Raw genomic sequence first — 27,525 nt, forward strand, 5'->3', positions numbered from 1 at the left:
TGAGATTACTCTATAATTTTATTTTTGCTGTAATATTTTGCATTATAATTTATGTTGTAATTAATAAAAATTTGAAATTTTCTTTTCCCTCTCCTCTGGAATGGGCCAAGGGGTTTGGGATCGCTTGACTTGTTAGCAGGTCTCTCCCCGAAACTGTCTGGGCCTGCTGGCTTTTCCTTCATCTCATTAGAAACACAACACTCAGCCTGAGCAGTGTGCGGCTCTCAGTGCGTTTCCCCGGCTGGAACACGTCTGTTTAGCCAGCCCTGGAGCAAGGCGCACGCTTGCTAGCACCTGGAACGCTGCTCATTTCCTGCTGCCCACGAGCCCCTACCGCACTCGGAGCCTGGAGCCTGTTGGCCACAGAGCTGTAATATGTCCTACATTTTTCCTATGGGAAGCGATTTGCTTAGATTTTTTATGTCTCTTCTGATAAATGGTATTTTTCTAGAAATTATTTCATCTTGGCTTTAAATTATTTAAATAGAACTGCTCATCAGTCTTTTATGAGTTGAACATTTGTTTTTCTTTTTAACCTGTTGCCCTTCCTAAGTCTTAAAACACTGGATACATTTTTCCTAATGTTCCAGCAAGGTGTAGGTCACAGGAAATTGTAAACTGTGGGTGTGTGAGTGTGTGTGAGAGTGTATGTGTGCTACTGTTACTGCAAACACAATCATCTGTCTATCGTCTGTCCGTCTAGCTGTCTACCTGCTCACGTGGGCGTGTATGTGTGTCTCCCAGAGTGAGGAGCGAATGGAAGGTTCTCTACCAAAGAGAGGTCCGGCCGCGCTGTTTCTTCTCTCCCCTCTGCTCGTGCCTATGATGTGACACCATCTTCAGCCATGAAAAGAGAAGTCAAGAGAATTCCGGAAGGGTCAGCCCTGCCACTGCAAGCTGCTGCATCGGCAGCAGGAATCACTGACCTCCAGAGGCCCTGCGAGGGAGACATCGACGTGGGTTCCTGCCGCTCCAACTCGGGCGTCTGCTATTTGCGGATGAACACATTCCTAACAGGTGCAGTGACCAGATAGGTGAAACAGAAAAGTCTAGTTGTTTGTAGTACGTGAGTGTTTAAATGCAGGAAAATTGGGGCTAGTGCTGTGGCACAGTGGATTAAAGCCCTGGCCTACAGTGCTGGCATCCCATATGGGTGTCAGTTCTAATCCCAGTTGCTCCTCTTCTGATCCAGCTCTCTGCTCTGACCTGGGAAAGCAGTAGAAGATGGCCCAAGTCCTTGGGCCCCTGGACCCGTGTGGGACACTAGGAAGAAGCTCCTGGCTCCTGGCTTCGGATTGGCGCAGCTCCAGCCGTTGCGGCCATTTTGGGAGTGAACAAGTGGATGGAAGACCCCTCTCTCTGTCTCTACCTCTCTCTGTAACTCTGTCTTTCAAATAAATAAAAATAAATCTTAAAAAAAAAAAATAAATGCAGGAAAATCATCCTAGACACAAAGTTTCTCAACTCTTTTTTTTTTTTTTTTTTTTGACAGGCAGAGTGGACAGTGAGAGAGACAGAGAGAAAGGTCTTCCTTTTCCCTTGGTTCACCCCCAATGGCCGCTGCAGCCGGCGCACCACACTGATCCGAAACCAGGAGCCAGGTGCCTCTCCTGGTCTCCCATGCGGGTGCAGGGCCCAAGCACTTGGGCCATCCTCCACTGCACTCCCTGGCCACAGCAGAGAGCTGGCCTGGAAGAGGAGCAACCGGGACAGAATCCGGTGCCCCAACCGGGACTAGAACTTGGGGTTCCGGCGCCGCAGGCAGAGGATTAGCCAAGTGAGCCACGGCACCTGCGAATTAGTGCTTATTGCAATGGCATTTTTAGGGTAACCCTTAATGAAAAGCATAACTGGCATACATTATTTGCAAGGGTTTAGACACGATTTGCCTTTTTCATATTTGAACTAATGTCTGCACGATGGGAAAGGGCCTGCTAGGCAAGTGGTGGGGTATGTCCTCCCAGGGCAAGACAGCATTAAATGAGGTAAGCCATCTACAGCAGCTAGGACAGTGCCTGGAACATGGTACAGGGTCCCCAAGTGCCAGCTATGTTTTAATAATCAACAGTCAGAAATAATGGTGTTGGGGCCGGCACTGTGGTGTAGTGGGTAAAGCTGCCGCCTGCAGTGCTGGCATCCCATATGGGTGCTGGTTTGAGTCCCGGCTGCTCCACTTCCGATCCAGCTCTCTGCTGTGGCCTGGGAAAGCAGTGGAAGATGCCCAAGTCCTTGGGCCCCTGCATCTGTGTAGGGGATGAGGAAGAAGCTCCTGGCTCCTGGCTTCAGGTTGGCTCAGCTCCGGCCACTGAGACCAGTTGGGGAGTGAACCAGCGTTTGGAAGCTCGCTCTCTTTCTCTCTCTCTCTGCCTCTCCTTCTCTCTCTGTGTAACTTTGACATTCAAATAAATAAATAAATAAATCTTTTTTTTTAAAGAAGTAATATTAGCACTTGGCTGGCTCGTTCTGTGTCACTCTGTATACTTATTTATTTTTATTATTTTTGAAAGATTTACTTACTTTGAAAGGCAGAGTTACACAGAGAGGGAGAGACAGAGAGAGATCCTCCACATGCTGGCTTACTCCCCAGACAGCTGCAAGGGCTGGGGCTGGGCCTGGTGGAAGTCAGGAGCCCAGAGCTCCACCTTGGTCTCCCATGCCGATGGCAGGGGCTCAAGCACCTGGGCCATCTTCCATTGCTGTCCCAGGTGTGTTAGCAGGAGCTGGCTGGGAAGTGCAGCAGCCGGGACTTGAACCAGCACCCGTATGGGATGCCAGTGTCGCGGGTGGCTTAACCCTGTGCCACAATGCTCCCCCACCGAATTCTGTGAAACAGTTTGGGGAGGCTTTGACTCAGCAGGAGAGATGATGTTTGGGATGCCCACAGCCCCTGGGGGAGTGTCTGGGTTCAGGCCCCAGCTCTGCTTCCAATTCCAGCTTCCTGCTAGCGCGCACCCTGGGAGGCAGCAGGCGAGGGCTCAGTTCCCTGAGTCCCTGCCACCTGCGTGGAAGACACGGCGGGGGAGGGGGGACTCCTGGCTTTGGCCTGGCCTAGCCCTGGCTGTTGCCATGGAGGTGCCCCCTCCCACGTCTCTCTGACTCCCCCAACCATAAAACTCATAAAGCAAAAACTGTCCTCAGGGAGGCCTGGCCCAGCGACTCCACGCAAGGTGGAATTCCTCCCAAACGCCTCCGGGTCCCCAATCCCCACCCCATCCCTGCTGTCTCAGAGACCTCGTCCCCTTCGTAATTCTTCTGATTGTCTGCTTGGTAAACATCTGTGTTCTCACTTGAACATGAACCGCGGGAGAGCGAAGTCCCACTGGCTGGCACTGATTCTAGACTGTATTTGTTGGATGAATGATGGTAAAAACCATCCAAAAAACATTGTACGAGAACACCATTGGCATCGGCAGGTATGCTGAGGCGGCCGTTTCTTTTGGTATAATTTTGCTTCGATTTAAATAAAAGTGGAGGTGGATTACAAATTCTGCTTGATTCTAGCCCCTGATACTGTGAGGGGCTGGGCCTGGTGATTTAAAATTATTATTATTTTTTAGTCCCAAGAAGGTCAATTTATGTCGTATTTGGCTTACATCTTTATAAAATGTGGCACAAATTGTACCTTTAGAAAAATGTGTTGTTTTGCATTTGAATAGACTTAAAATTCAGCTTAAAATTGTTTAAACAAGCGCTTTGTAATCAGAGATTTAGGTGAAACTCTTCATAATCCTTTTTGCTTTCTGAAGATCCTAGAATTTATTTTTTTAAGATTTATTTATTTATGTGAAAGGCAGAGTTACAGAGAAGGAGGGAGAGAGAGAGAGAGAGAGAGAGATCTTCCATCCGCTGGTTCACTCTCCAGATGGCTGCAATGGCCGGAGCTGTGCCAATCAGGAGCCAGGAGCCAGGAGCTTCTTCTGGGTCTCCCATGTGGGTGCAGGGGCCCAAGGACTTGGACCATCTTCTACTGCTTTCCCAGGCCACAGCAGAGAGCCAGATCGGAAGTGGAGCAGTCGGTCTTGAACCAGCACCCATAAGGGATGCCGGTGCTGCAGGTGGCGGCTTTACCCACCACGCCACAGCACCGCCCCCAGAAATTAAATTTTAAAATAGCACCATAAAAGTTACATTTCATACCAGGGTCCCAGGGAAAATGGAACAAAAATGTTAGAAAGAGAAGAGTCAATCTAAGGCTGCCCGCAGGTCTCAAACACTGCTGCAGGACCCAGGGCCTCTGAGGGGCACCGCCACACACGCTCCAAGGCGTGGACTCTCACAGAAACCCTGCAGCAGCTCCCCAAGGCCCCAGGCCGGGGGCTCCTGCCAACGGGAGCCGCAGAATGCCATGAGACCCCTCCTGCTTCCCCCCATGTCTTCCAGGATAACAGGGTCACACAGTGGTCCAGCAGTGGGCCTTGGCCATCTGAGTCTGCAGCCTGTCCCATGACTCACTGGCAGGATGGTGGTGACAGCTGAACCTCTCTCCCTGGACACATGGGTACCTGGTGAACTGTGACGTCAGCTGTCCTCCTAGAAAACCCCACAGAGATCGCTGTCAGTGAGGACCCACGAGGTGGGATTCTGGGGTGTGCTCTCCCTTGCATAACCGCTCCTCAGCCTGGGAATGTGGCTTCCACTTTTGATGGATATGTGGCCGGTGCTGTGCCAGCCTTTATAGATGATCTGGACGGGGGTCCAGGATTTCTGGGGGAGGGGCAGGCAAGTGGCCATCTGGGCAGAGGGCCGGGCACAGGGCTCAGTCTTGGTTTTCTGCTGGACACAGCATTGCTTGGAAGGGGATTTGCGTGGGGCACAGGGCTTCCAGGTACAGCTATCTGCTGCCTGGAGTGCAGCCTGGGCCTTGGAGGATCATGGGAACCACTGGGGGCTTCTGGCTGTATTTGCACAGTAAACCTCAACTCTTGCCTGGGTTGTGTCTATTTGGGGAGCCTTGGACGATTGTGGCTACAGCTCCTTAGCAAACCCTGATTTTTGCTTGGATTGTGTGTTTATTTGAGAGGACTTGAAGGATTATGGGAACTGGTAGGGGGCTTCTGGCAGTATTTGCATAGCAAACCTCAACTTTTCCTTGGACTGTGTCTATCTGGAGGGCCTTGGAGGATTATGGGCATTTGTGGGGAGTCTTCCGGCTATGGCTCTATAGCAAACCCTGATTTTTGCTTGTATTGTATTTACTTGGGGGGGCCTTGGAGGATTACGGGTATTTGTGGGGGGTCTCTGGCTACGGCTCTATAGCAAACCCTGATTTTTACTTAGACGGGGTTCATTTGGGGCATTTGAGGGCTGCCTCACACTTAAATCTGCACAGCCAACGGCTGCCACATGCAGTGTTTTACTGATGCCTTTGGAGAGTGTGCGGAGATGGGGGCACCCGCCCGCTCCGGTTGCCTGCTCACCTCCGGTGAGTTCTACGGGATGAGTGAATCGCTCTGTAAGTTGAATAAGAAGTGGATTTGGGACCTGGATTACAGAACGATCCCGATCGACCCCCTCTTGGCCACCTTCAGAGGCTGCAGGGCTGGACGCTGTGAGGGTGGGCAGTGCTGACCGCTTCCTCCCACCCTTCCAGGGAGCCAGCACAGGGGACCGGAGTGAGCAGGACACACTGGGGGTGAGCCCGTGTGGAGGTCAGGGCCGAGCCACACTCCCGCCGGGCTCTGTGGTGCTGGAGTGCGTCACCACCCCACCGCCATCTGCTCCTTCTCCAGTGTTGGCCCACATTTCCCACTGTTTACTCGTTATTCATCTTTTTATGAAGAGGGTTGTATGTTCTTGTCCTCTGCCCGATTTTCTGATGGCTTTGCTTATTGAATCCTTAAGAACTCTTTACTTACTGAGGAACCTGCCTTGTTACGGTGTCACCAATGCCCTCCCCCATCCCTTCCACCAGAGGTTGACTGTTGCGTAGGCGCTGCCCCCACCCCCGTTATGGCTTGGGGGTCTTGGTCAAGGTTAGAGATCTGCAAGTGAGGGCCTCAGTTGTGAAGCCACCTCTATGTTCTAAGTGTCCTTAGACAGTCACATTCCGTTGCCCCCAGTGTGCAGAATGAGGTAGGGATCCAGTGTTTCGGTTCCTTGAATCACCCGGTCTGTCCCACCACTGCCTTCCTAACCCCCACCCCAGTTTAGTCTGTATTTTCTCATAAAAACCTAACACTCGGGGTGGGGGAAGAAGTAAACGGACACACTGTGTGACTGCATCGCCACCTGGGTCGTAAGAGCATGTCAGACATGACACACCCTTGATGGGACTTTCTGTATCATCTACCATGTGTTTAAGAAACCCAAGATCAGGTCACCCCCCAAAGACACCCGGTGTCAAGGTTTTATACCCCTCTAACCAGCCTTCAGGCCCGGGCCTCAGCACGGACCTCCCAGGTTCTTGGTGCCAGGACCAAGGGGACCGTGGCGGAGGGGAACTGTCCCCTGGGAACCCCAGACAGCTCACAGGAGTCGCATCATCCTTTGCTCAATTTAATTTTTATTTTGATTTTTTAATGCTGCACGATACAATATTCATTTCATTTGCTTCATTTGCTTCATTTAATTCTTTATTTCTGCTGCTATTAATTTTTTTAATGAAAGAGAGGGAACTTTTGTGGCCTTTTTTTCTGCAGGCCGCCTTAAGCTTTCTAAATTTGGAATATCTGAGCAAGCGGAAGGGAAGGGGGTTTTCAGAATCACTCGGGGGAAAGGAAAGGCTGCGTTGTTAATCATGCCCTATGGTGGGTGATTAACTGCTGTACAACTACATTTAATTTTTAATAATTGTGCTTAAGGCTGTGTTAAATCTGGGGTTCCCTCTTAGAGCAGCTCGTACTGACGCAGGTGCATGCGCTGGATGATGTCACGGCAGTCGTTGAACACGCGGCGGATGTTCTCCGTGTCCACAGCGCAGGTGAAGTGAGGGTAGCAGTAGTGGCGCCCATCTCCACTAGCGGTGCTGATTCTCTGTGGGCGCAGACACGGGCTGTCAGCCGCACCTGCTCGGGAGCGCCCCCCACCCCCACCCCATCGGGCCCCCGGGGCCAAGCGCCAAGGCTGGGTGCTGGCCGGCTCCACCGCAAGGCCGGGGTGCGAGAGCCCCAGTGAGAGACAAAGTGGAGGCACTGGATGGTTTAATCCCCGCAGCCGGAAGTGCTCCGGACAGCTGCCACTCACCAGGAACTCGTCGCGGATGAAGTACTTGGCCCGGGTCACGCGTGGGTCCTCTCCGGGCTCGGGAGTAGCTGCAAAGACAGACAGACATTTTCTCACTTGAGGAGATGCGAGGGCAGAGCGGAGGGAGGCACAGACCTGCTCGGAGCTCAGTCCTCCCGCCCGGTCCCCTGGGCCCTCTGCGTCCGCCGGACCCGCACGCACCATCCTCAGGAGTAGTGTAGCGAGCGAATTCTGGAAAGTAGTCCTCAATCTTGGATTTCCCAGCCAGCACCTTCTCAGCCAGCAGGTCTTGCTTGTTGAGGAACAGAATCACGGAGATGGTGCGCAGCCATCTGGGGAGGGGACGCAGGTGTGAGGCCGGCGAGAACGCGCGCTGCCCGCGGGGGCGCCGGCCCGGAGCCCCCCAGAGCAGCGGCCGCACACCCACCTGTTGTTCCAGATGCTCTTGAAGAGGTTCAGCGCCTCCTGCAGACGGTTGGTCTGGTTGTCCTCGCGGATGACCATGTTGTAGCTGCTGCTGGCCACCACGAAGATGATGGCAGTCACGTCTTCCCCGCGAGAAGGCAAAGGCAGGAGTCAGACACGGGAAGGGGCCCGGGCGTGAGCAAAGCCGGCGCCCCCACCCAGGCCGCACAGCCCCCCCGCCTACCGTTGAAGCACTGGATCCACTTGCGGCGCTCGTCGCGCTGGCCGCCCACATCGAACATGCTGCAGGGGCGGGGACAGAGGGCCACCCGGTCACGCCACAGCCCCCCGCGGCCTCGGGCTGCCCTCCCCAGGGCGGACCGCTCACTTACTGGAAGTTGACTTTGTCCACCTGGAACTTGGTCTCAAAGATTCCAGAGGTCAGGACACGGCAGCGCAGCAGGTCCTGAAACAAAACGCGGGTCAGGGGGTGGCCCAGCATGGCCCCCCACCACGGGGACAGCCCGCCCGAGGCCGGCTCTCAGGCCCGGGGCCTCTGCGCCTACCTGGTCGCTGGGCACGTAGTCGGCCTGCTTGATGACATCAATCTTGTCCAGGAAGCTGGGAGAGGAGAGACACAGGGCAGTGTTCACGGGCTCCCAGCCGGGTCTGTCTCCCTTACATCGACTCAAGGGCGCTGGGGCCCGGGTCGCTACGGCAAAGCTTAGGCCTTACAGAGGCTGGCGCGCGCACAGTGTAAGACCAGTGCCTTCCAGGGGCCAGGGGGCTAGAAATGTGTCTAGTGGCACCACGGGCGCTACGACGCAGCACAGGACAGTGGTGGGCCTCGGCTCTTGTGACGTGTGCAAGCCGCAGAGCCACAGACCCCCCCCCCCCCACCAGGCCCGCCGCAGGCTTTGCCATGTGAGCACGGCTGACCCAAAGCTTACACCAGACTACAACACGGCAGAGGTCTGCAACGCGAGGCTGCGGCTCTCCGTCCAGGCGCCTGAACTCACAACCTGCCTCGCTTCCTTTCCACTTTTTAAGAATCCCATTGATCACAAAGAACAAAGGCGGCTGGCACAGAGGAGGCCCCTTCTGCCCGGGCTGCGCAGCACAGGAAACACACGCAAACTTCCCTTCCGTTCTGCTTGCTCCCGAGACAGAGCGCCGGCCGCGCACTCCGCTTCTCGGTTTAAAGGGCGGCTTGCTTGAGCTACTTGACCAGACTGAACTTGCGAGAAAATGGGGGGGGGGGGCTGTCGTTAATATGCAAAAAAAATAATGTGCAGATCGGGTTTTGTTTGTTGTTTGTTTATTTCCTTTTGGGGAGGGGCTGGGGACGGTTTTAAGGTGGGCTAATCCCAAAGATCACACGGGGAGAGAAGCCTGTGTCAAGCAGCCCGGTAAGACGGCCCCTTCCCTGCCTACCAGGTAGGAGTGCGTCTGGACTGGAGGAGGCACTGCCTTGCCCAATCAATCTTACATCACAGCGCGAGGCCAGGAATAGCTCCCCAGCCACCCTGGCCGCCAGCACGTTGCCATGGCAACAGAACCACAGTTCTATAAATAGATCCTCAGCACCAAATCTTGTGAGAGAGACCTGGGGGGGGGGGGAGGCCACTCCAGCTCAACAAATAAAAATAGGCAGCTTAAGAAACAGGCACGGCACCAGTGTCTCCCCTGGAACCAAACGGCGGTGCAGCCAGAGCCGCGCTGGCCGCCACAAACTCGGGGCTGTGTAACCCATCCGGGGAGGAAGACGCCGAGAGTTCTGAGCTGCTTGCTTCTCTTTTTTTTTTTTTTTTTTTTCTGAGTTTCCTTAAAACTTTTCACCATCTGTGTCAGTGGCGCTGTTTGCAGATAAGTTTCAAGCGCCGTGGCAATCTGGCTTAAGAAAAAAAAAACTACCACACTTTTTAAAGCAGTATGACAACGCCAAGGGCACCTGGAGAAACTTTGTTAATTACGAAATGGCCGCGGCGCCCCGCCCAGCGCTCACAACCACGAAGGCTAAGCCCTCCTCATCTGGTACCTGTACTTGACTTCTGACTTGGTTCCAAAACACAAATTGCAAACAATTCCAGGATTTCCATTTGTTTTGCGTTACTATAATTAGCGCTTCCAGCTTTCAGTTCAAACTTTTGAGAAAAATCAGGGACTTTGCTGGAGCTGGGGTGGGGGTGGGGGTCACAGGCGCTGGAGGAGATGGACTTGAGAAACAGACACATTTGCTTGTGTGTTCAGATACGTGGGGGAGAGCTTGCGACGGGACAGAGGGAACAGCTCCTGGAGACCCTGACGTGAGCGCATGTGTGATCTGCAGGTGGGAGCCCCACAGTGCATCCCTCCTTGGCCAAGGCAGTCGCCAGGGCTTCCTAGGACCTGCACGGCGACTGCTTTGTGCAGCATCAGCAAGTGAAACCTCTCTCGCTTCTTGTAGGACCCGGACGACCATATGCTTGCCACACTGTGTGTATGGGACGCGGGAAGCCATAAGCTATTTAAAAGGCAACCTCTCAGACGTGCAGGCAAGGTGACAGGGACAGAGCGCAGCTCCTGGAGGGGAAGGTGGGTTGGGTCTATGGCCGCAGGTCAAGGCCGTGTCACTGTCACTGTCACCGCTGGGTTGCATACTGGTGTGCATGGTGACTTTGCAGGACGCCTGTTGCTACCCTCCCTTCACCTGTCACCCTCCCCGGTCATTCCCACCACTGTGCTGTGCTGCGGAGGTGCACGGCTTGGGGTTGGAAACCCACGACCACTACGACCACTTACCATCCTCGAACCAAGACCCGACGGGAAGGGATAGAGAACAACATGAAACAGAGCTCAGAAGTCAAGGTTAACACAACACTCGGCTCTACCTAGGTGAAGGGGACGTAACACGAGGGCCACGGCCACTGCTGCTGGCACTCACCTGGCGGTAGGTGCAGCCACGCAATTAAGGACCAACAAGGAACAGGGGAAGCGCGCCGGCCCCCACCGTTCCCGTTAGGGCTTTGAATCGCAGCCATAAAACAGCGTCTTTCCTTTCTCCAAAGTGCGAGAGCTGCCCCCCTTCCCTAACGCTTGGAAGTGCTTTCCATTAATTACCTCGAGCTAATTAACTGCAAACATCCCGTTACTGCAAGCAGTAATCACTGTGTGTATGCAAAATAATGTCACTGCGCTAAAAAGTACAATGGAGGGCATTGTAAAACCAGCGAATGGGACTAGAACTTTCCACCTGCCGGTGGCACACGGGTGGGCTTCTGGGATGAGAACCCCCCCGGTCGATGACTCTAAAGGCAGGCGCGCGGGTTGTGTGTGTGGACTGGTGGGTGGGACTTACTACTGGGCGCAGTCAATCAGCTGGTACTCGTTGGAGCGCTCGTAGCAGGCCCGCACTCCTTCGTCCTCCCACAGAGCCTTGGCGTGCTCGTAGAACTCCTGCAAGCAAACACAGGGGCTTAGAGACGAAGGGCGAGGCCGGGCCGGGGCTGGGGCTGCTGCTCGGACCATGGGCCCACCGCCCACCGGGACCCAGGCTCGGGAGGAGCGGCCCGTTCCTCGAACGGCCGAGTTTAATTCCAAGTGTTAAACACCTCTGGAGCTGCCCGATGACCTCCCGCGCGTCTCCTGACGGTGGAATACTGGTTGTGGGCCATGTCCCCCATGGGGAGGGGCAGAATCAGCCACTGAATAATTTTTTCTTGACAAAAACTTCATTTGTAAGATGTGCTGGGGCTTAAGTGTCCTTCCAGGATGATGTGAATTTGATAAAAAATAAATAAGTAAAACAGCTTCAGATGGGGGACGGTTAGCAGGAACAGGAAGGTCCGGTATCAGCGGGAGGACAGAAGGTTACTGTTGCGATGCATGTGTAACCGGCTGAGGTTGTAAAATTAGAATCTGGAGAAAGCCAGCGGTGTGTATGGTACACGCTGCAGTTACTGCCTGGATTGTTTGTTCAAGTGAATGTTATTTTCAAAACTTTACCCACCCATCCTAATTCATACGACTTCCCTGGTAGTGGAAGTCTGCGGTGAAACCCATCGAAAACACGCAGATTCCCACGAAGGCTCAACAAAAGCCAACAATAACTCATTGTCCTCAGGGCAGACAAGTGTCTTCCTTCTGGGCCCCATAAACTTGTCCATCTTTCCATCTGGTTTCCGTCCCCCTCACAGCGTCCTGAGCTGTCACGGACCCCTCGAAATAGACCTCTGCCAACGGCGCCGAGCGCCAAGGCCCGCGGGAAGGCGGCAGAGGATCTTTTTTCTCTGTTACGGTTTTGCTCTGATAACGTGGGAGGGTTTTGTTACTTGCCACGTGGCAAGGACAGATTTTTTTTTTTTAATAAAAACCTTACTAAATGCTAAAAGGCAATCTGCTTACAACGAGAGCATCTCGCACCTGGCACTTCGCTTCTACACCGCGCAGCGCCCGGAGGCGCTAACCGGCCAGTGGCGTTGGTGTGCCATATTGAGTGTCCACTTCTGTTTGTGCCGAGACGCAGACAAGGGAATAACTAAGGCTGCCTTGACCCAGGGTTCTTTCCCCCATAAAAATGTGCAGTCTACTAAAATGAGGATTGTAGGACTCAAGGCTGCGGTTTGTCCGCGGGGCCCCAAGACCCGGGGTCTCTAGGGGCAGATCCTGCCCATGGATCACGGCCCCAACGACGCCCAGTGTTCTCAGAGTGAGGGGCTGCGAGGCAGGAGCCCTGTGCTAAGTCCCGAGGGGTGGCGGGACGCGGCTTACGGGAGGGAAATCAAAGTCGGGCACGTTCATCACGCTCAGAATGTAGTCCACTCTGAACTGGTTCTCAGGGTTGGCCAGCTCCACCGGAGGCACCAGGTTGCTCATGGCGGCCACGATGGTCTGCAAAGGATTTAGCAAAGTGGTCAGGGGCACGGCCTGCCTGAGGGCGGGGCCAGAGGACAAAGGGCAACGGGAGTGGGCACGTACTTCGATGGCCTCCTTCAGGTTGTTTTTGATGTCCTGCACCTTCGTTGCCTTCTCACTACAGTGGGATTGAAAGAGAGAGACAATCATATTGCGCAATGTCGACGAAGCGCGCTGCTTCGAGTCTAAAAAGCATAGTATTCTGTTCTTCAAGGAGGTGTGGGTTCAGATCCGAGCAAAGATCGGGGGAGCCTGAGTAGAAGTGCTTTGAAGTTATGAGCTCCTGACCGTGTGCTCAGGACACGCCCAGAGGGAGCAGATTAGCAAAGTGGCATCGAGGTCACGAGAGGCTACTGTACCAGAAGTCGCACTTGCTCTCTTACTAGGCCCATGCGTTCCGCAGGCCGGGACACCCTCCCCCCACAGCATGCACGGGGGGTGGGGAGCGACAGACATGACGGGGACAGGATTTGGGGTTCACCAGCTGCCAGATTCACACACCCAGAAGCCAGGGTGCGTGTGGTGACGATGCTGGTTAATTACAGACCCCAGGGCATTGTGGGCCATCATTCACTGAGTGGCCCCTGTGAGTTCTGGGCACTGCAGCTAGTGGGGATCACCCGTCGTGCCCACTACGATGCTTCACACCTGGGCCCTCAATGCGAGCAGAAGGAAGGGGGTGAAGACGGTGCATGCCGGGGTGGGGCGGGCAGGGGGCAGGGGGCAGGACCCTCTGTTACGAGGGTTTGGTTGCTTTTCATTTTAATGTGTGGGATGGCCCGGGTGGTCTCTGTGGAACAATCTATACCAGTCCTCAGGCCCACAGGTAAAGGTCACCCCCTTTGGCCTATGGGGTCCTGACAAGTGTGGAGCTTCATACGAGGCCGTGCCCACCCTGGTGCTATGCATCCTTGGAGAGTGGCTTCCAGCAGAGGCTTAGCCACGCAGCTCCTGGGTTGCTTTTTTTTGGGGGGGGAGGGAGGACAGGGACAGACATCTCACTGGGGGTCTCTCTCGCCATGTCGTGGCCCAAATCTTGCCTTCTCCATTTCAGTGGGGGGTTTACAGGTGCAGCACCTTTCTAAGGCCTCAGACAGGACAGCGCTCTCACCCCACCCCCACCAGTGGGGAAACTGAGGGAAAGGCCCAGCCATGGAGGCAGGTCGGGAGGGGCAATTTCTCTGGCTCTCGAGGTAAAAACCTCTTTCCAGAGATTCCCATTTGTTGAAGCTCTGACTTGCTGATTGGCAGCAGTCACAGAAGGGAGACAGGAATTAAACAAATCCCGCCCCCCACCCCCCACCAGGACAGAACTCAGGAGGGGCACATGCCGGGGGCTCAGAGTTGCTGCAGGGAGTGCGGGAGGGGCGAGGCAGGGGGGGTCTCAGGGTGCAGGCAGGGGGAGGGGCGTCATGGGCTTGGCTGCCACCAGGGCCCCTGGCCGTGAACCCAGCCTCCCCCTCTTCACAGAATTCTAACAGCTAATATTTCATGCTTCGGAATGCGTATGTGACTCTGCTATTTATCTGAGGAGTGGGTCTCATTTTCCACTGCACCCTTTCCTACCATCGAGCCTCCTCAGGCAGGTCTTCGAGACACTGCTCCCTACGTCAGGGCCAGAGTCCTCGGCAGTGGGGATGTGTGTGCTGGGGGTGGGGGTGGAGTACCAGCAGCCCCTGGGACCATTCAGGTGCCCCCCAGAGAGAAGTAGGACCTGAGGAGCCGCAGGCCCAGCATGGAACTGGTGCCCAAACCCAAGCCTCACTCTGGCCCCTGGAGCCTTCTGGAAGGAGCTGGAGCCCTGCGGGCCTGCAGGACCACCCTCCGCTCTGTACCTGCCGGATCGAGGTGGATTTCTGAACGATGCGCCGCCAGGCCTGGGGTCGGTGTCCAGTCGGCTACTTTCAAGTTGGAGATGGAAAGGGAGTGTGTTGGATGGGCCCTGACACTAGCCACTCCCTAGCCCAGGTCCAATCCAACCCCGTTCATCAGAAACTGGCTCCACTTCACGGGCAAGGAAAGCCATTAGCCTCTGGTTCCGCGGCACCACGGCAGTCAAGGCAGACCCGTGAGGGCACTGAACACCCAAGTCTGCACAGAGCCAGAGCAGAGTATTTCTAGAAACGAGATTCCTTCATTCAGTTTGATATTTTGGTCTAAGTTGTAGTATGATAATTGGAAAACTTCCAGTCTTAAAATACGGATATTTTGAGAACGTGTTCAGCAGTCATCTACGTATGTGAATAGGTGTGGGAGTATATCAAGTATAAAACAGCTAAAATAGAAATCTAAAATCTAATTCGGGTGTGTAATACTCAAACATAAAATTCTTCCATTGAAGCAATTACTATGTAGATGGAGATATTACACTGGAGGTTGGCAGGTGTATCATCATTTTTACTGTCGCTTAATGAATTTAACGTTCTGAAATTCTGAAAAAATCCCTCGGATGTCACTGAACTACTTAACAAAGGCAAACGTATGCCAGTTGCTAGAATTCTGATTGACGGGAAAATGGGGGCTGGAAGATTCACCTTAGGGCTGCCCCTCCCCACCCCCGCACAGGGTGGCCTGGCGGGGAAGGTCAGCTTTTCAGGGCTCCTCGCCCACCCCCTCCACCTAAGCTGAGCAGCGGGGAAGGGGCCAAGGTGTCCCACACCTCTTGTAGGAAAGACAGGCAAAAGAAGACAGACAGCAGACAGACGCAAGATACAGGGATTGCTGAGACATGCAGAGAGTTTTATTTATCACGAATGTTAATACTGGTGTTCGCTTGAGAAGAGTCGCAGAGGGGCGTGCAGGCAGGCTATTAGTAGGCTCGGGGGTTAGCGGGTCTAGAACACAGGAGTTGCTCAAGAAGGACTTATCACGCTTCTCAAATGCCAACTTTTGGTACAGCAGATTGTCAGTCACTGAGAGATGCCAGTCTGGGCTGTCGCACACTACACTTTGGCCAATCAGGAATTGCACTCCACTTTTTGGTGGTGGTGGTGGTTTCAGGAATCTTGAAAGGACAGGTGGTGGGGCCCCCTCCCTTCCCCCCTCCCCCTCCCCCTCCCTGCAGGCAACAGAATAGTATTCTTATTAGAAGTTCCTAAGGACGAGCAATTGCAGCATGCAAATGTGATAGGACATGGCCGGGAGGATGAGAGACTGTAGCCACCATCTAGGGATAATACATTCTAAAAGAAACAGATGAACAAACATGTGTCAGTTACTTTGTCCCCAACCCCGGATCCTTTGCCCCGCCCCTCCATCACAGAAGCCAGCTCGTTGAAGCACCCTAGGCTAAGTCGATCGGCTCTGTGTGTCGTCCTAAGACTCGGCTGCTCCCCCACTGCATGGCCAGCACGCAGAGCTGGAGCCGGGTGCCTGGCACGCGTGTGTGTGCGCGTGTCTGTGCGTGTGATGGGTGTGCGGATGTAGGAAGCAAAAGAAAACCATTTGCAGTGATGGATGGAAAAAAACTGGAAGCCATCATGGACTTCCTGATCCGCTAGCTCACGTGAAGCACCTTGGATAAAAATAAATTTGATCATTTTCTAACAGGCCAGAGGCTTCCCGAGGCGACTATGACCAAGGCAGGCCGCAAGTGGCCAAGGCGCTTTTCAAAATTACGGCCGGTCCGGCACTGGGGATTTCAGGAAGACAGCCAGCTTCCCCCCACTACCCTGCCCTGCTTTTTTTGAAATGTAAAAAAATCAGACAAAATTCAGACCAACCACTGGGTGGATGGAATTTAGTAGATACTTCTAAAAACAAGTAGCCGATTCAAATGGAGAACTGGGGGAAAGATAGAAACCATATGGAAAAACATCATTCCCCAAATCCTAACCTGATTGTTTAAAAGCTGAAATCTATAACTTTCCCCCAGCTGGCTCTAATTATACTTTAGGCACGGCCAAAAAAATGATGTTTTGCGCTTCAATTGCTCGAAGACATTGAATTGTTTGTGTGTCATCTGCAACTGTCCACCAAGATGGCTGATGGCCCACGGATGGTTTGTAGCTCCTTCCCGGTGTGTGTGTCCTGGGTTCCCCGTATGTTCTCCGTGTCTGGCGTGTGCGTGTGTGTGCGCTTGTGTGTGTGTGTGTGTGGTGTGTGTGTGAGTGACAACATTTTCTGGTTTTGCATGTGCCTACCCATCGCTGTTGCTCCTGGCAGCCTGCGCGTCCTCTTCGCCGCCCCTTTTAAAGAGAGATTGAGAGCTCACCTAATCTGCAAGGCACGGCAATTTCACACAAACCCCACACAGCCTCTGCACATTCCAACACAACCGGCCAAGAGCAAATGCAACACTCGGCGCCATCCTCCCCCTCGTGCCCCGGTGCCTCCGGCTGCGCCGCCGGCAGTCTGCTGAGACGCCGGCCGTCGGGGAGCGCCCGGCCTCGGTGCGAACGCGGCTCTCTGGAGGCTGCGGTCGGGCACAGGAGGGCCGGATAATTATTTTCTTGTGCTCTCACTAAATGCACATGCACTAGGGAGCTAAAGCAGCGAATTCTTTGGAGACTAGGGCAGCGCGTACGCCTTCCTGGGTCCGAATCTTCACGGCCTGGACACACACAAAGGCGTCACATGGGCCAAGAGTTCCTGGTGCAAAATTAACGGGCTGCTTCTTGCACCGGGGAAAAGTGACTGGAAGATGCTTTAATATACGGGCACTCATTTCCCCTAACTCCTCATCAGCTGCAACCGTGTCTGGACCGTGAGGCAGCAAAAGAAAACATTTAAAAGACCAAAACCCCACTAACGCTCACCCCACCCCCACTCCACCCCCAAAACACCACAAAACCTTGAAACCCAATCTTCATAAACAGAAATTGCTCCTTGTAGGTGGCAGGGCAGGGTGGCTGAGCCTGGGTGGTGGTGGTGGGGGTGTTTGTGATTGATTAGCTTAGCCAATGTTAATGGTGCTTTTTTTTCCCCCTGGCACTAAATATAAGGAAGAAAGTTAGCCTGGAGTTAGGAAAACGGACGTTCGACCTCTGTATCTATGAAGGTCAAATTTTATGTTACTGTTAAAAATGTAATCACAAGGCAGCCTGCGGACAGCTGCGGGAGATTTTCACAGTTGAGCCAGGCCCCAAGGAAGAGCGGCGGCCGGGGGGAGGGCCGGCCCCACATCCTGCCCGCAGCCCACTCCGGGCCTGGATGTCACGGTCACAGAAGAGAATTCCCAGCGCCGGGAGCCAGGCGGCTTTCTCTGCAACACTGCAGTGAGGGAAAGGAGAGCGAGGAGGCGCAGCAGACCCCCAGGAAGGAGACCCCCGTGTCCTGTCACGGGCTAAATTTAACTCACAGGAGACACTACCTAGGGCCGCGGCTGCCCAGGCGGCCAACTGGGCAAAGAGAAAATAGGAAAGAGGAGCTCCAACTTGAATAAAAGGAAGGAAAATCCTCTTGGTAACAATTTCAGAACCTGATGGCGGTCGGCGGAGTAATAATTTTTTCCGAGGGTGACTTATCTTCCATCCGACTCGGGCTAACGTAAACAGTGGCTGCTACATCTTTTTAAAAACGCTAGCCATGTCCAGTTTTAATCAAAAATATTTATCCAGAGGGTGCACGGTCAAATTTTTATTTCTGCTTAACCAGCTTCATAAAGAAGCCCACCCTGGGAGGTGGGGGGGGGGGCTTTTATTCGAGATTTTCCTTTAAATGACAAGTTCAGGGCCCTAGCCCGTTTCCTGCCAGGGTGGCCACCTCTGTTGGCTGGGCGTCCCTTGAGCAGGAGTTCAGGATTTCAGAATTTTTCAATCTGTGGCAATTCAAAGTGCCTCAGTAGCACCTACGTGCACACCGATGACTCACAGGGTCACCTAAATAGGGTTAAATCAGCCGGTCCTTCGAAACTCAAGATTAAAACATAAACCTGAAACGGCCACTTGTATGGGTGATGTCATCCTTTTCTATTTGATTATTTATTTGATCTAACCAATTCTAGAATTTTCCAGAGCTGCCCTGGGTGCTCTGAAAGGCAATAAAATGCACTTTGTCTCCCCGGTGCTTAGTAGGGCGACAATGGAGCCATCTGTGCAGTTCAGAGTTGGAGCGAGCCATCCTGATTTAATCTCCTTTTCTGGAATGGAGGTAACTGCAACTTAGGGGCCGAGTTTTCCACTGAACTCGGGTTTAGGCGCAGGCGGGGGCTGCTAAGCAGCTGGCGAACACAGACCCGGGCCTTCAGCTGCCCGTGTCCAGCAAGGCTGACCCTCGCGAAGACGTGGACTTCTGCAGGGAGGAAAAGCGAATTTCCTGACCGACTGCCCCTCCCCATTGTCCGCATTCTTTATGACAAGCGGGGGCCCTGACATATGTGCGCTCCCTCGAAAACCTTTCTTCTCACTGCAGCATTGTGCTATCCCGCTGGAGGCCTGCGATTTTCAAAGGCAAAAATGCCCCTTGACCCCCAGGCTTTCCATCATTTAAAAGCTTCATTTTTTCAGGTACAAGTATTGATTTTTAACAAAGGCAAACAACGATTTGCCCTTAATGTTCAAAAGTAGGCAAAAAAAAAAAAAAAAAAAATGAGGACCTGTTAACAAGGCTGCCACTTCCAAGTTGAGGTGCACACATTCCTGCAACCATGTTCCCAATATCCTGGTGCACCATGCTGCAATCCGCTGGGGGGGGGGGGCACTGCAGTGGTCAGCAGGGTGGGAAAGGGGGCGGCCAAGGCGGGTGCCAGCCACCCTGGGGACCGCGCAGAAGACCTGGCCTCTGCGGCGCTGTCTCGGGGCCAAGTGCTGTTAGCAGCCCTCTGCGACCAGGCATTATTTTCCTGGGGCGGGGAGAGGTTTTCAGTGGAAAGGGGCACCTTACTATTATTTTTATTTGTCGCACCAATGATTCAAGGTGAGGGTGGTGGTGGGGAGATGCCCTAAGGAGCTCCCCCAGGATCTTCTAACATGTACAGGCTAAGGTTAAGTGCAAACTGGCTGCCTAGCACCTCACGCCCACCTATACTTCCTCAAGGTCAGTAACAAACGTGTTTAACTCTTAGAGCCCTGGCACAGATTCGACACTTACTCTCCATTAAACCCATTAACATGCAGGATCCTCATCTGCTTCACGATGGTGCTTTTACCAGACTCTCCAGCACCTGGAAAATCAAAGTAAGCCTCAGGTTACGGGGGAGGCCAGCAGCGCTCTGGCCGGGACAGGCCGCCGCCGCTGCCGCCGCCGCCGCTTGTTTTCTCCATAGAAGCAACACGCACAAAAAAATACATAAATTACAGAACAACAGACTTGCCATTTTCCTTGACATTTCGACGCAGAGAAAGTGATTTAATGTCCACCTGCAGTATTTCACCATCAGAGTAACAAACAAGAATTAAAGCTGCTGCTGCTTTCGCGTGATTGTGGCTGTTTTTTCTTTTTCTTTTGGTTGTTTTAAAAATTGTGGGGTGGCAGAGAGAAGGAATGACGCAATTCTGTCATGGGGGGGGGACTGAAGACTGAAGCAGATTCCTTGAAATATAAGTATTTACCGGCAAAATGTGTACATGGGTGTAGACAGCCACCTAATTCATTGTTTGTCAGATGTTTCATGGTCAAAATACCCAGGATTTACAAACAATGCCCCACACCGCAGGCTCCCGCACACACGCAGCTGGGCAGGTTTCCCACCCCTTGGGCCACTGGAAAACCCACCCCTAAAGCCACAGTAATGCATTTTTATTCACTTATCACCCCCCTCCCTGCTCCCCCCACCCCCCACCATCTCTCTAAAGTCAAGTTCTCTCTGGATACAACCATGTTGCAGAGAAAAATGGAAGACCATCAATTATCTGTCATTTTCTCCACAAAGCCCCAAACGCATTAGCGTGAAACCCGGGGCTGGAGACCGCATCAGCACAGGCAAGCTGCCGCAGCGCCACTCAGCTGGGTGGACGAGGCGCCCCTCGCAAGGAAGAACATTCCTGAAGCTCTCCGCACCTCAGCATCCCAGCCCTGCCCCCCGGAGCAGGGCACACGCTCCCATCTCAAACCACCTTTAGCTTGTTGAGAAAATACCACGTTTGAAGGAAAAACACACATTTCCATGAAGCTAGACGGAGGGCTGCTGCTATCCTGCATTTTGATTTTTGCAAATGTACACAAATAATCCTCCTGGAGATCTTGCGTGTGTGTGCGCGCGCGCGCCCGTCCCCTTGGCTCCTCCCATTCCATTTTCTTACTTTTTACTTCTAATTGTTTTAATTGTTTTGTTTCATGCCCACATAGCAAGGCATTCCTCCTCTCTTGCATTTCCATAGCTCTATGACCAGGTTTGTAAAAGTTAAAAATTAGTTCCTTCAGAAATACTGACTTCAAAGCACACTCTTAATGAGCCTAAGTCACAAATCAAAATATAAGAAGCACCGTTAGGAGATTCTACAGAGAACACATATCGATCAGGATCTCCCACTTTTTAATTTCAGAAGAGCTCAAACCTGCGACCCCGATCATGTGCGGGCACGAGCACCCGTGCCTCAGTTTCCACACTGATGACGCTAAGAGGCGAAGTGTTGACTGGGAGAGCTCTTGTGGTTCTGTAATTCATTTAATTTTTACATCATTAAATTAACATGGGCCAAAAAGAGGATCTGGGGCATCACCACGTTTTCTCTTTTTTTTTTTTTTTTTTGGGGGGGGGGAGGCATTATTTGGGCAACATTGGCCACTTAAAAATGCAAAGTGGTGTGTCACTGGCCTGGGCTGCAGATTCCTGTGCCAGAGGCTATCAATAAATGGTGATACAATGCAGCCATGGAGGCCGGGCACTTCAGGAAGGTGAGTCCATCAGCCCGCAGTGATGCGACTGTGTCTGAGACACACAGAAGGGCTGGCACCCTTAGGCATCACCAGCGTCTCACCTCAATTAGTATGCAGATAACGTGCAGAGTCTAGACTTTTCCACGTTAATACTTTGAAGTCAAATCATACGCACATTAATATTCACATAGCACAATCCCACCTTCAGAAATCTGACCTCAACATATGCACCATTTAGTGGCCGAAATTGCAAATGCACACACGCTGCAGAGACTGCTTTGCACTTAATGAATAATTTCCTGCTTCCATCAACCTGGACCCAGGAGAACAAAGACGTGACCCATCCGAAAAGAACGGAGCTCAGGGAGAGAGCAGCTTTGCACGCTTCCTCTTTCTAATCAAGCTGCCCTGTGGAAAAGGGACCATGAACTAGGTGTTCTGGCAAATTCACGAATTCATCCAGACAGCTAAATCACCTAGGAAGTGGAAAACTTCCATGTTAATGAAGGTCGTGTGATTTTTCTGGTCATTTCAACCTTTTTTTTTTATACTTCTTTTGCACCCCTCCCACCTCCCTGCAAAGCAGCGTTATAGGAGGAAAAGCCGTCTCCTTAGCTAAGCACCTTTCTTTTTCATTTTTTTTTTAAATTTTGCCAAAGAGGAAAACCCGCAATCAGAAGAAAAGCCCAAAACCAACCAGCCAAATGTCACTTGACAAACAACCAATTAACGTCTCTCCTCTCCTCCCACCTGAGGAGAGTGGGCTCCTGAGCGCTCGGCCCCCTCCCCTTGAAAAGGACAATTTACAAAAACAACAACAGAAAAACCACGCCATTTCCAGACCCAGAAGCCATTTACAGACAAATGTCATTTTCCAGCGTTATCTGATTTGTGAACGTCTTTTTTTTTTTTTTTCTTCCTTTTTCACAAAGCACTCCCAAGGTGCTCCACTAACAGGGAAATGAGTGCGTTTTTAATGGTTTATGGCGGGGGGGGGGGGAGCAGCTGCTACAATTAATTCTCTTCTTTGCTTTTTCAAAAAGCCTGCAAGTCTGGAAGGGGAAAAAAAGGTCATACTGTAAAATGACGTGTCATCTGGCTTCAGTGGGCACTGCGCGCACTGCCGCGATGGGGGGGGGGGTCTCGCGCCCGGCCCCGCGCGCCCCGCACGGCGGCGCGCCCTCCTCTCCCACGGCGCCGCGGCACCCCCCCCGCCCCGCCGCGCCGCGCCGCGCCCCACACCACCTTCGCGTTCCACGCCACGGCGAAGAGCTGATGTCACCGCCCCCCGCCCCGCGGCCCCTTCGCCCGGCAAAAGACACCCCCGGCGGAGGCGGGTCCCCCCCCCCGCGCCGCCCGCCACCCCATTTCCTGTCCCCGAAACCCTCTTTCTGCCGCAGTCCCGGGAGCCCCGCGGGCCTCCCCCTCCCCCTCCGCAGCACGCACCCAAGCCCCTGGCGTCGTGTAGGCCGCGCGGACAGGGAGAGCGAGCGGGCGAGCGCGCGCGAGCCGGACAGACGGACTTCGGGGCGGGCGCGCCGGCCGGGGAGGGCCCCCGCGCGCTCGCGGCCGCGCCCGGGGGGTCCCCGCGCCGGCCTCGGCCCGCGAGGGTCCGCGCGCCCGGGGCGGGGGGCGGGCTCGGCGCGCGCGGCCTGCGGGGCGCCCCTGGGCCCCGGGCCCGGCCGGCGCCCCCGCCCCGCCCTTACCCAGCAGCAGCAGGCGGTGCGTGGCCCGGTAGACCTGCTTGTCCTTCTGCAGCTGCTTCTCGATCTTCTTGTTGGCCTCGCGCTGCGCCTTCTCCTCGTTGCGCTGGTCCTCGGTCTTACTGTTCCCGAGACAGCCCATGGCGGCGGCGGGGCGCGGCCGGGCTGCGGCGGCGGCGGCGGCGGCGGCGGCGGGGCAGCGCCGGGCGGGCGGGCCGGGCGCGGACTCGGCTCCGTGCAGGAGCGCGCGGGGCGGACTGCGGGGCGCGGGCCGCGGGGCGCGCGGAGGGAAGGGCAGCGAGACGTCGGCCGGACCGAGGGGCGCGCGCTGCTCCCCGCCCCTCTAGCCGGAGCTGAGGGGTGATGGCCGCCGCCGAGGCGAGGCGGAGCAGAGCAGGAGCTGCGGGAGCTGCTGCCGCCGCTGCCGCCGCCGCCGTTCTTATTGCCTCGGCCGGGGCCCCGCGCCGCCCCGACCCAAAAGCGCCGCGGCGGGCGGGGGGAGGCGGGGGGAGGAGGAGGAGGCGGCGGCGGCGGCGAGGGGGGTGGAAGGAGGAGGAGGAGGAGGAGGAGGAGGAGGAGGGGGGATGAGGAGCGGCGGCGGGGAGGGCGGGCGCCGGCGGAGGGAGGTGGCCCCGGGAATCCGGGCAGGGGGGTCCCTCCGCCCGCGTCCGGCCGGGCCTCTGCGGGCCGGGGAGCCGCCCCCCACCCCCGGGCCGGGGCCCCATGCGGGCCGGGCCGAGGCGGGGAGAGGGGGCGTCTCCGCGCCAGGGACGACCCCTCGCACGACGCCAGCGCTCCACCCCCCGGGCCGCCGCTCCCCCCCGCTCCCGCGGGCGCCGCCGAGGGGCCGGGGTGGGCGGAAGGGGAGGGAGCGAGAGCCCGAGCCCGGACTTAGGAAAATTTTCGAAAAGAGAGAGAGCGAGCGAGCGAGAGAGCCCGAGAGCAGGGAGTGTGGAAAAAAAGCGAGGCGGGCACGAAGCGAAGGACAGGGCAACCGAAAAGGAAAATGTGTCCACACACACACACGACATACAGCGGTGATGGAAACCCACGCTGCGCACGCTGGGGGGGCTGGCGGCAGCGGGGCAGGGGCTGGCTAGATGAGCCGCTCCTCGCGCCCCCGGCGCCGGGCGCCCTGGCCGGGGCCGAAGACGCCCCCGGCCCCCGCGCGCCCGCGGCCCCTGCGCCTGGCGCGGCCGCCCAAGTAGGAGAAGAAGGCGCAGCCCAGGAACACTCGGAAGCAGCAGGTCGCCCCGAACACGAAGCCGCAGCCGCGGCCCTGCTCGGTGCGCCTCTGCAGCAGGAAGTTGAGCACCCACGAGGGGCTGCGCACCGAGAACACCAGGAACACCACCAGGGGCAGGTGGGCGCTCAGCGCCCCGGCCTTGAGCGGCCCGGGCCGCCACACGACGCCCCCGACACGCGGCGCCGCGTAGTAGGCGTCGTCCTCGCCGCCCGAGTCCGCGTCCCACTCGGCCCAGGCCCTACTCGTGCCCCCGCCGGCGGCGCCCTCGCCGCCCCCGGCGACGCCCCGCGCGGCGCCCTCGTCGCCGTCGCCGTCGCCGTCGGCGGCGCCCACCTCGGGGCCTCTGGCCGCCTCCGGGGCTTCGGGCGCCGCCTGCTGCTGCTGCTGCTTCGCCAGCATCTTCTGCAGCCTCTTCGTCTCCTTCGCCCTCCTCTTCTCCTGCTTCTTCATCTGCTCCAGCAGCTTCTTCTCCACCTTCCTGCGCGCCTTTTCGCGCGGGAGCTTCTCCGAAGGCGCCTCGCGCGCCGGGCTCTTCGGGGGCTTCTCGGCGTCCCCGCTCCCGCGCGGCTCTCTCGGCTCGGCCAGCGCCGCAGCCGCCGCCGCAGCTTCGGCAGCCACCTCTGCAGCCGCCGCGGCCGTCTTGCTCTGCCTCTCCGCCGCGCGGGCTTTCAGCTTCAGGGCCATCTTCAGCATGGTCGCTCGGCCAGCTCGGCTCGCGCCTGGCCCGAGCGCCCCGCTTGCCCCCGGCCTCGGGCTGTCCGGCCCCCGTGCGCCCCGTGTCGGGGCCGGGTACGGGGGGTTGCTCCGCCGCCGCTGCGGTCTTCGCCGCGCTGTCCCGGGGCTTCGGGCTGCTGGGCTGGCTGCCTAAGAGTTAGCGCCAAAAACTGGATGAGCAAACGAAAAAGGGGGGCGAGAACAAACCAAAAAGCACCCAACAACAGCGAGAAACCAAAAAGCACCAAGAGATGTCAAACAACTCAAAAAAAGGAGAGCGCGAAGGCGCGATGGCACCAGTTGCTGTTACCCTCAGGCGCTCCTGGGTTTGGCTCTTGGGCACGCCAATGGAGAAGAGAAAAGAGAAAAGAGAGAGAATTGGGGGGTGCCCGGGAGGCGCGGGGCAGGACAGCGGCGCCCGGCGCCCCTGCCCTGTCCCGGCCCCGGCGGCTGGCTGGTGCCCGCGCCGGGCGACTCGCACTTCCGCGGGAGGCCCCTGCGCTCCCCGACTTACATGTGAGTGAGGTGCACTCACACGCAAGGCAGCGCCTGCCGGCCGCCCGCCGCTGCCCCACGCCGGGACGGGGTCGCTCCAGCCGCGGTGCCGCAGCCCGAGCCGGAGAGCGGGCGAACGCGCGAGCGAACGCCGGAGAACGAGCGCGCCGCGCCGGGCCAGCCACCTGACGCAGCCCGCTCCGCGGTGCCGACGCGACTGAGTGTCCCCGCCGGGGCCGGGGTTTTCTACCCGGGCCCGATGACGCCCCAGCCTCTTCAGAGGACCGACCCATAGCGGTGGCCCCTATAAAGCGAAGGGGAAGCGCGAAAAATAGGCCCACCGAGGACGCGCCCAAACGGGCCGCAGCGCACCCCGGGGGTGCAGGCCGGAGCGGGGGGGTGGCGCGGGTGTAAGTGGGGGGCGCCGGCGGTGCGAGGGCGGGGGGCACGGGCGCCCCCAAGGCGGTGGGCGCCCGACCCCGCCTCCCAGACCTGCCTCCCAATTTTCGGTGAGTGGTGTAGCCCTGGGCGGCGTGCAAAGTGTGCGACGCGCGGCGGCGGCAGCGGCGGCGCTTACCCCTGCTGCGCGCCTCCTCACCTCCTGCTTCCCGGTTAGCGCGCGCGGGAGCAGCCCAGTGCCGCCCGCCCGCCCGCCTGCCCGCCTGCCCGCGGCGCGCGCCCGCCGAGGTGGGCGCCCGCAAGCCCAGTGCGTGGCGACGCCCGCACGAGGCTTCTTCGGCTCTTGGCGTGAAGCTGGCGGAGCTGCTGGCGGAAGCTGGCAGGGGCCGAGCGGCCGAGGCAGTTGGTGCAGCCCGCGTGCTCCCAGGCGGCCCTGGAACAAAGGGAGAAGTCGATTAGTGAACTTGAACTTGTGTCAAAGCTCTCCCAAGTGCCCCGTTTCCAATCACTGGGCCCCTGCCCACTCATCCTGGGACCTTGGTTGGGCCACCTGCTGCCAAGATGTCTGCTTGGGTGCCGGTGCCGTTCATTCATTCATTCACTCGATAAACGTGTGGTCCACATGCCCGCTGTGTGTCCGGGGCATGGCCTCCGGCTACACGCCTGCCGCCGACGGGGCCCAGGCCTCCAGGCGGCTAACCTAGACCTGCAAGGAAGTCTTGACCTCTCCTTCCAACTTTCTCAGACACCCAAAAAAAAAAAAAAAAAAAAAAAAAGGAAGTCCCCCTAGAACTGGAAACGCAGCTAGGAGTGAGGGGCGACTGGCGGAAGCTTCCAGAAGCCCCGGCCAGTTTGTCTCACAGGACCACCGAAGCCCCCCTCCCACCCTCTACCCAACTCAAAAGCAAGAAACAGATGCCTGGGGCCAGGCCGCTAGGTCCCGGCAGCCACCATGCTGCAAGGCCTCCTTTTTTAGTCTGAGTGGACAACAGAGGGCAGTTCAGAGTCACCATAGAACTTTCTGGAATTAAGAGCAGGAGACAGAGCTTGGCTGCCTGGGCGGCCCTCCCCAGCCCTACTGCGGATCCCAGCTCAGCCTCTGCCGAAAAGCGGCTTCCTGCACCCCAAGCACAGGGTGCAGGACCCACTACTCTAGGCGATGCCTTTCTGGATAAAAACATCGGGCCAGCACTCCCGAGTGTGCTTAGGTGAGGATTCCACGGCCAGGCCCTGTGACAATTTCCAAGGCTGCCGGAAGCGATCGGGACTGTCTCCTTCCCCACCGAGATTACAGCTTCCTTGAAGATAGGGCCTAATTTCTATATCTCTAGATATTAAAAAAAATTTCTTGGATGACATCTGGTTCATCAATTATCATTTTTAAAAAATGGGTCCAAGACTTCAAAGAGGGAAGAACAGGCCAGAAATTTTTGTTTCGCTCCATTTGTTCAAAATCTCCCTTCCTGTTTGTACTGTAGCAAAGCACAAATACATTGTATTTTGGAGGTATAGGGTAAACAGTAGCCGCACAACCTCGATCCTTATGCTAGTCACTGCACAGTTATGAAGATAATGAAGTCCCTTATTTGCAAATCCCAGTCCTTACTACTTTCCCCTTTTAGAGAACTGAGCCTAGGAGGAGGGACACTGTCCCACGTCTTACACTGACCACGTTCTAGCTGCAGGCAAGGCACAATCGAGACTTTTGTCCTAGAAAGAAGTGGAACAAGT

General features: G+C 56.0%; 3 protein-coding genes across 8 annotated transcripts in view; all 3 read right to left on the minus strand.

Annotated features, from left to right (window-relative positions):
• Positions 1 to 6,482: 6,482 nt before the first annotated feature.
• Positions 6,483 to 27,525, minus strand: part of GNAS (GNAS complex locus) — a 59,736-nt gene continuing 38,693 nt past the window's right edge. The window contains exons 1-13 of one of the 6 annotated variants that reach the window (XM_051835059.3): positions 22,944 to 23,637; positions 19,510 to 19,582; positions 16,623 to 16,667; positions 12,544 to 12,598; positions 12,337 to 12,456; positions 10,925 to 11,022; positions 8,154 to 8,208; positions 7,980 to 8,053; positions 7,832 to 7,890; positions 7,610 to 7,730; positions 7,384 to 7,514; positions 7,183 to 7,250; positions 6,483 to 6,972 (exon numbers count right to left, since the gene is read on the minus strand). In XM_051835059.3, coding sequence (XP_051691019.1) covers positions 6,826 to 6,972; positions 7,183 to 7,250; positions 7,384 to 7,514; positions 7,610 to 7,730; positions 7,832 to 7,890; positions 7,980 to 8,053; positions 8,154 to 8,208; positions 10,925 to 11,022; positions 12,337 to 12,456; positions 12,544 to 12,598; positions 16,623 to 16,667; positions 19,510 to 19,582; positions 22,944 to 23,082 — 1,185 coding nt within the window. In that variant the 5' untranslated portion in view covers positions 23,083 to 23,637 and the 3' untranslated portion in view covers positions 6,483 to 6,825. Of the gene's footprint in view, positions 6,973 to 7,182; positions 7,251 to 7,383; positions 7,515 to 7,609; positions 7,731 to 7,831; positions 7,891 to 7,979; positions 8,054 to 8,153; positions 8,209 to 10,924; positions 11,023 to 12,336; positions 12,457 to 12,543; positions 12,602 to 16,622; positions 16,668 to 19,509; positions 19,583 to 22,683; positions 22,745 to 22,943; positions 23,638 to 27,525 lie in introns of those variants that run through there. The other 5 variants (XM_070051652.2, XM_089307852.1, XM_051835061.3 and 2 more) reach the window with 5 other exon arrangements.
• LOC100346323 (neuroendocrine secretory protein 55) overlaps positions 12,561 to 27,525 on the minus strand; it is a 54,284-nt gene continuing 39,319 nt past the window's right edge. Inside the window, exons 2-3 of the mRNA XM_089307855.1 lie at positions 19,510 to 19,582; positions 12,561 to 12,601 (exon numbers count right to left, since the gene is read on the minus strand). The gene's annotated coding sequence lies outside the window, so the exon portion shown is untranslated. The remainder of the gene's footprint in view (positions 12,602 to 19,509; positions 19,583 to 27,525) is intronic.
• On the minus strand, positions 23,776 to 25,614 carry LOC149123297 (uncharacterized). Its single transcript, XM_089307853.1, has 2 exons — positions 25,415 to 25,614; positions 23,776 to 25,234 (listed from the first exon to the last, which is right to left on the minus strand). The coding sequence occupies exon 2, from the start codon at positions 24,877 to 24,879 to the stop codon at positions 24,037 to 24,039; it is 843 nt and encodes a 280-aa protein (XP_089163979.1). The 5' UTR covers positions 24,880 to 25,234; positions 25,415 to 25,614; the 3' UTR covers positions 23,776 to 24,036.

This window comes from Oryctolagus cuniculus, chromosome 11 (genome assembly GCF_051225735.1).
Source record: "Oryctolagus cuniculus isolate XC-2025 breed Fujian yellow rabbit chromosome 11, ASM5122573v1, whole genome shotgun sequence".
In the NCBI taxonomy this organism is placed as follows: Eukaryota; Metazoa; Chordata; class Mammalia; order Lagomorpha; family Leporidae; genus Oryctolagus; species Oryctolagus cuniculus.

Coding starts and splice junctions, on each gene's coding strand:
- LOC149123297 (XM_089307853.1), bottom strand. CDS start 24,879: ATGCTGAAGATGGCCCTGAAGCTGAAAGCCCGCGCGGCGGAGAGGCAG.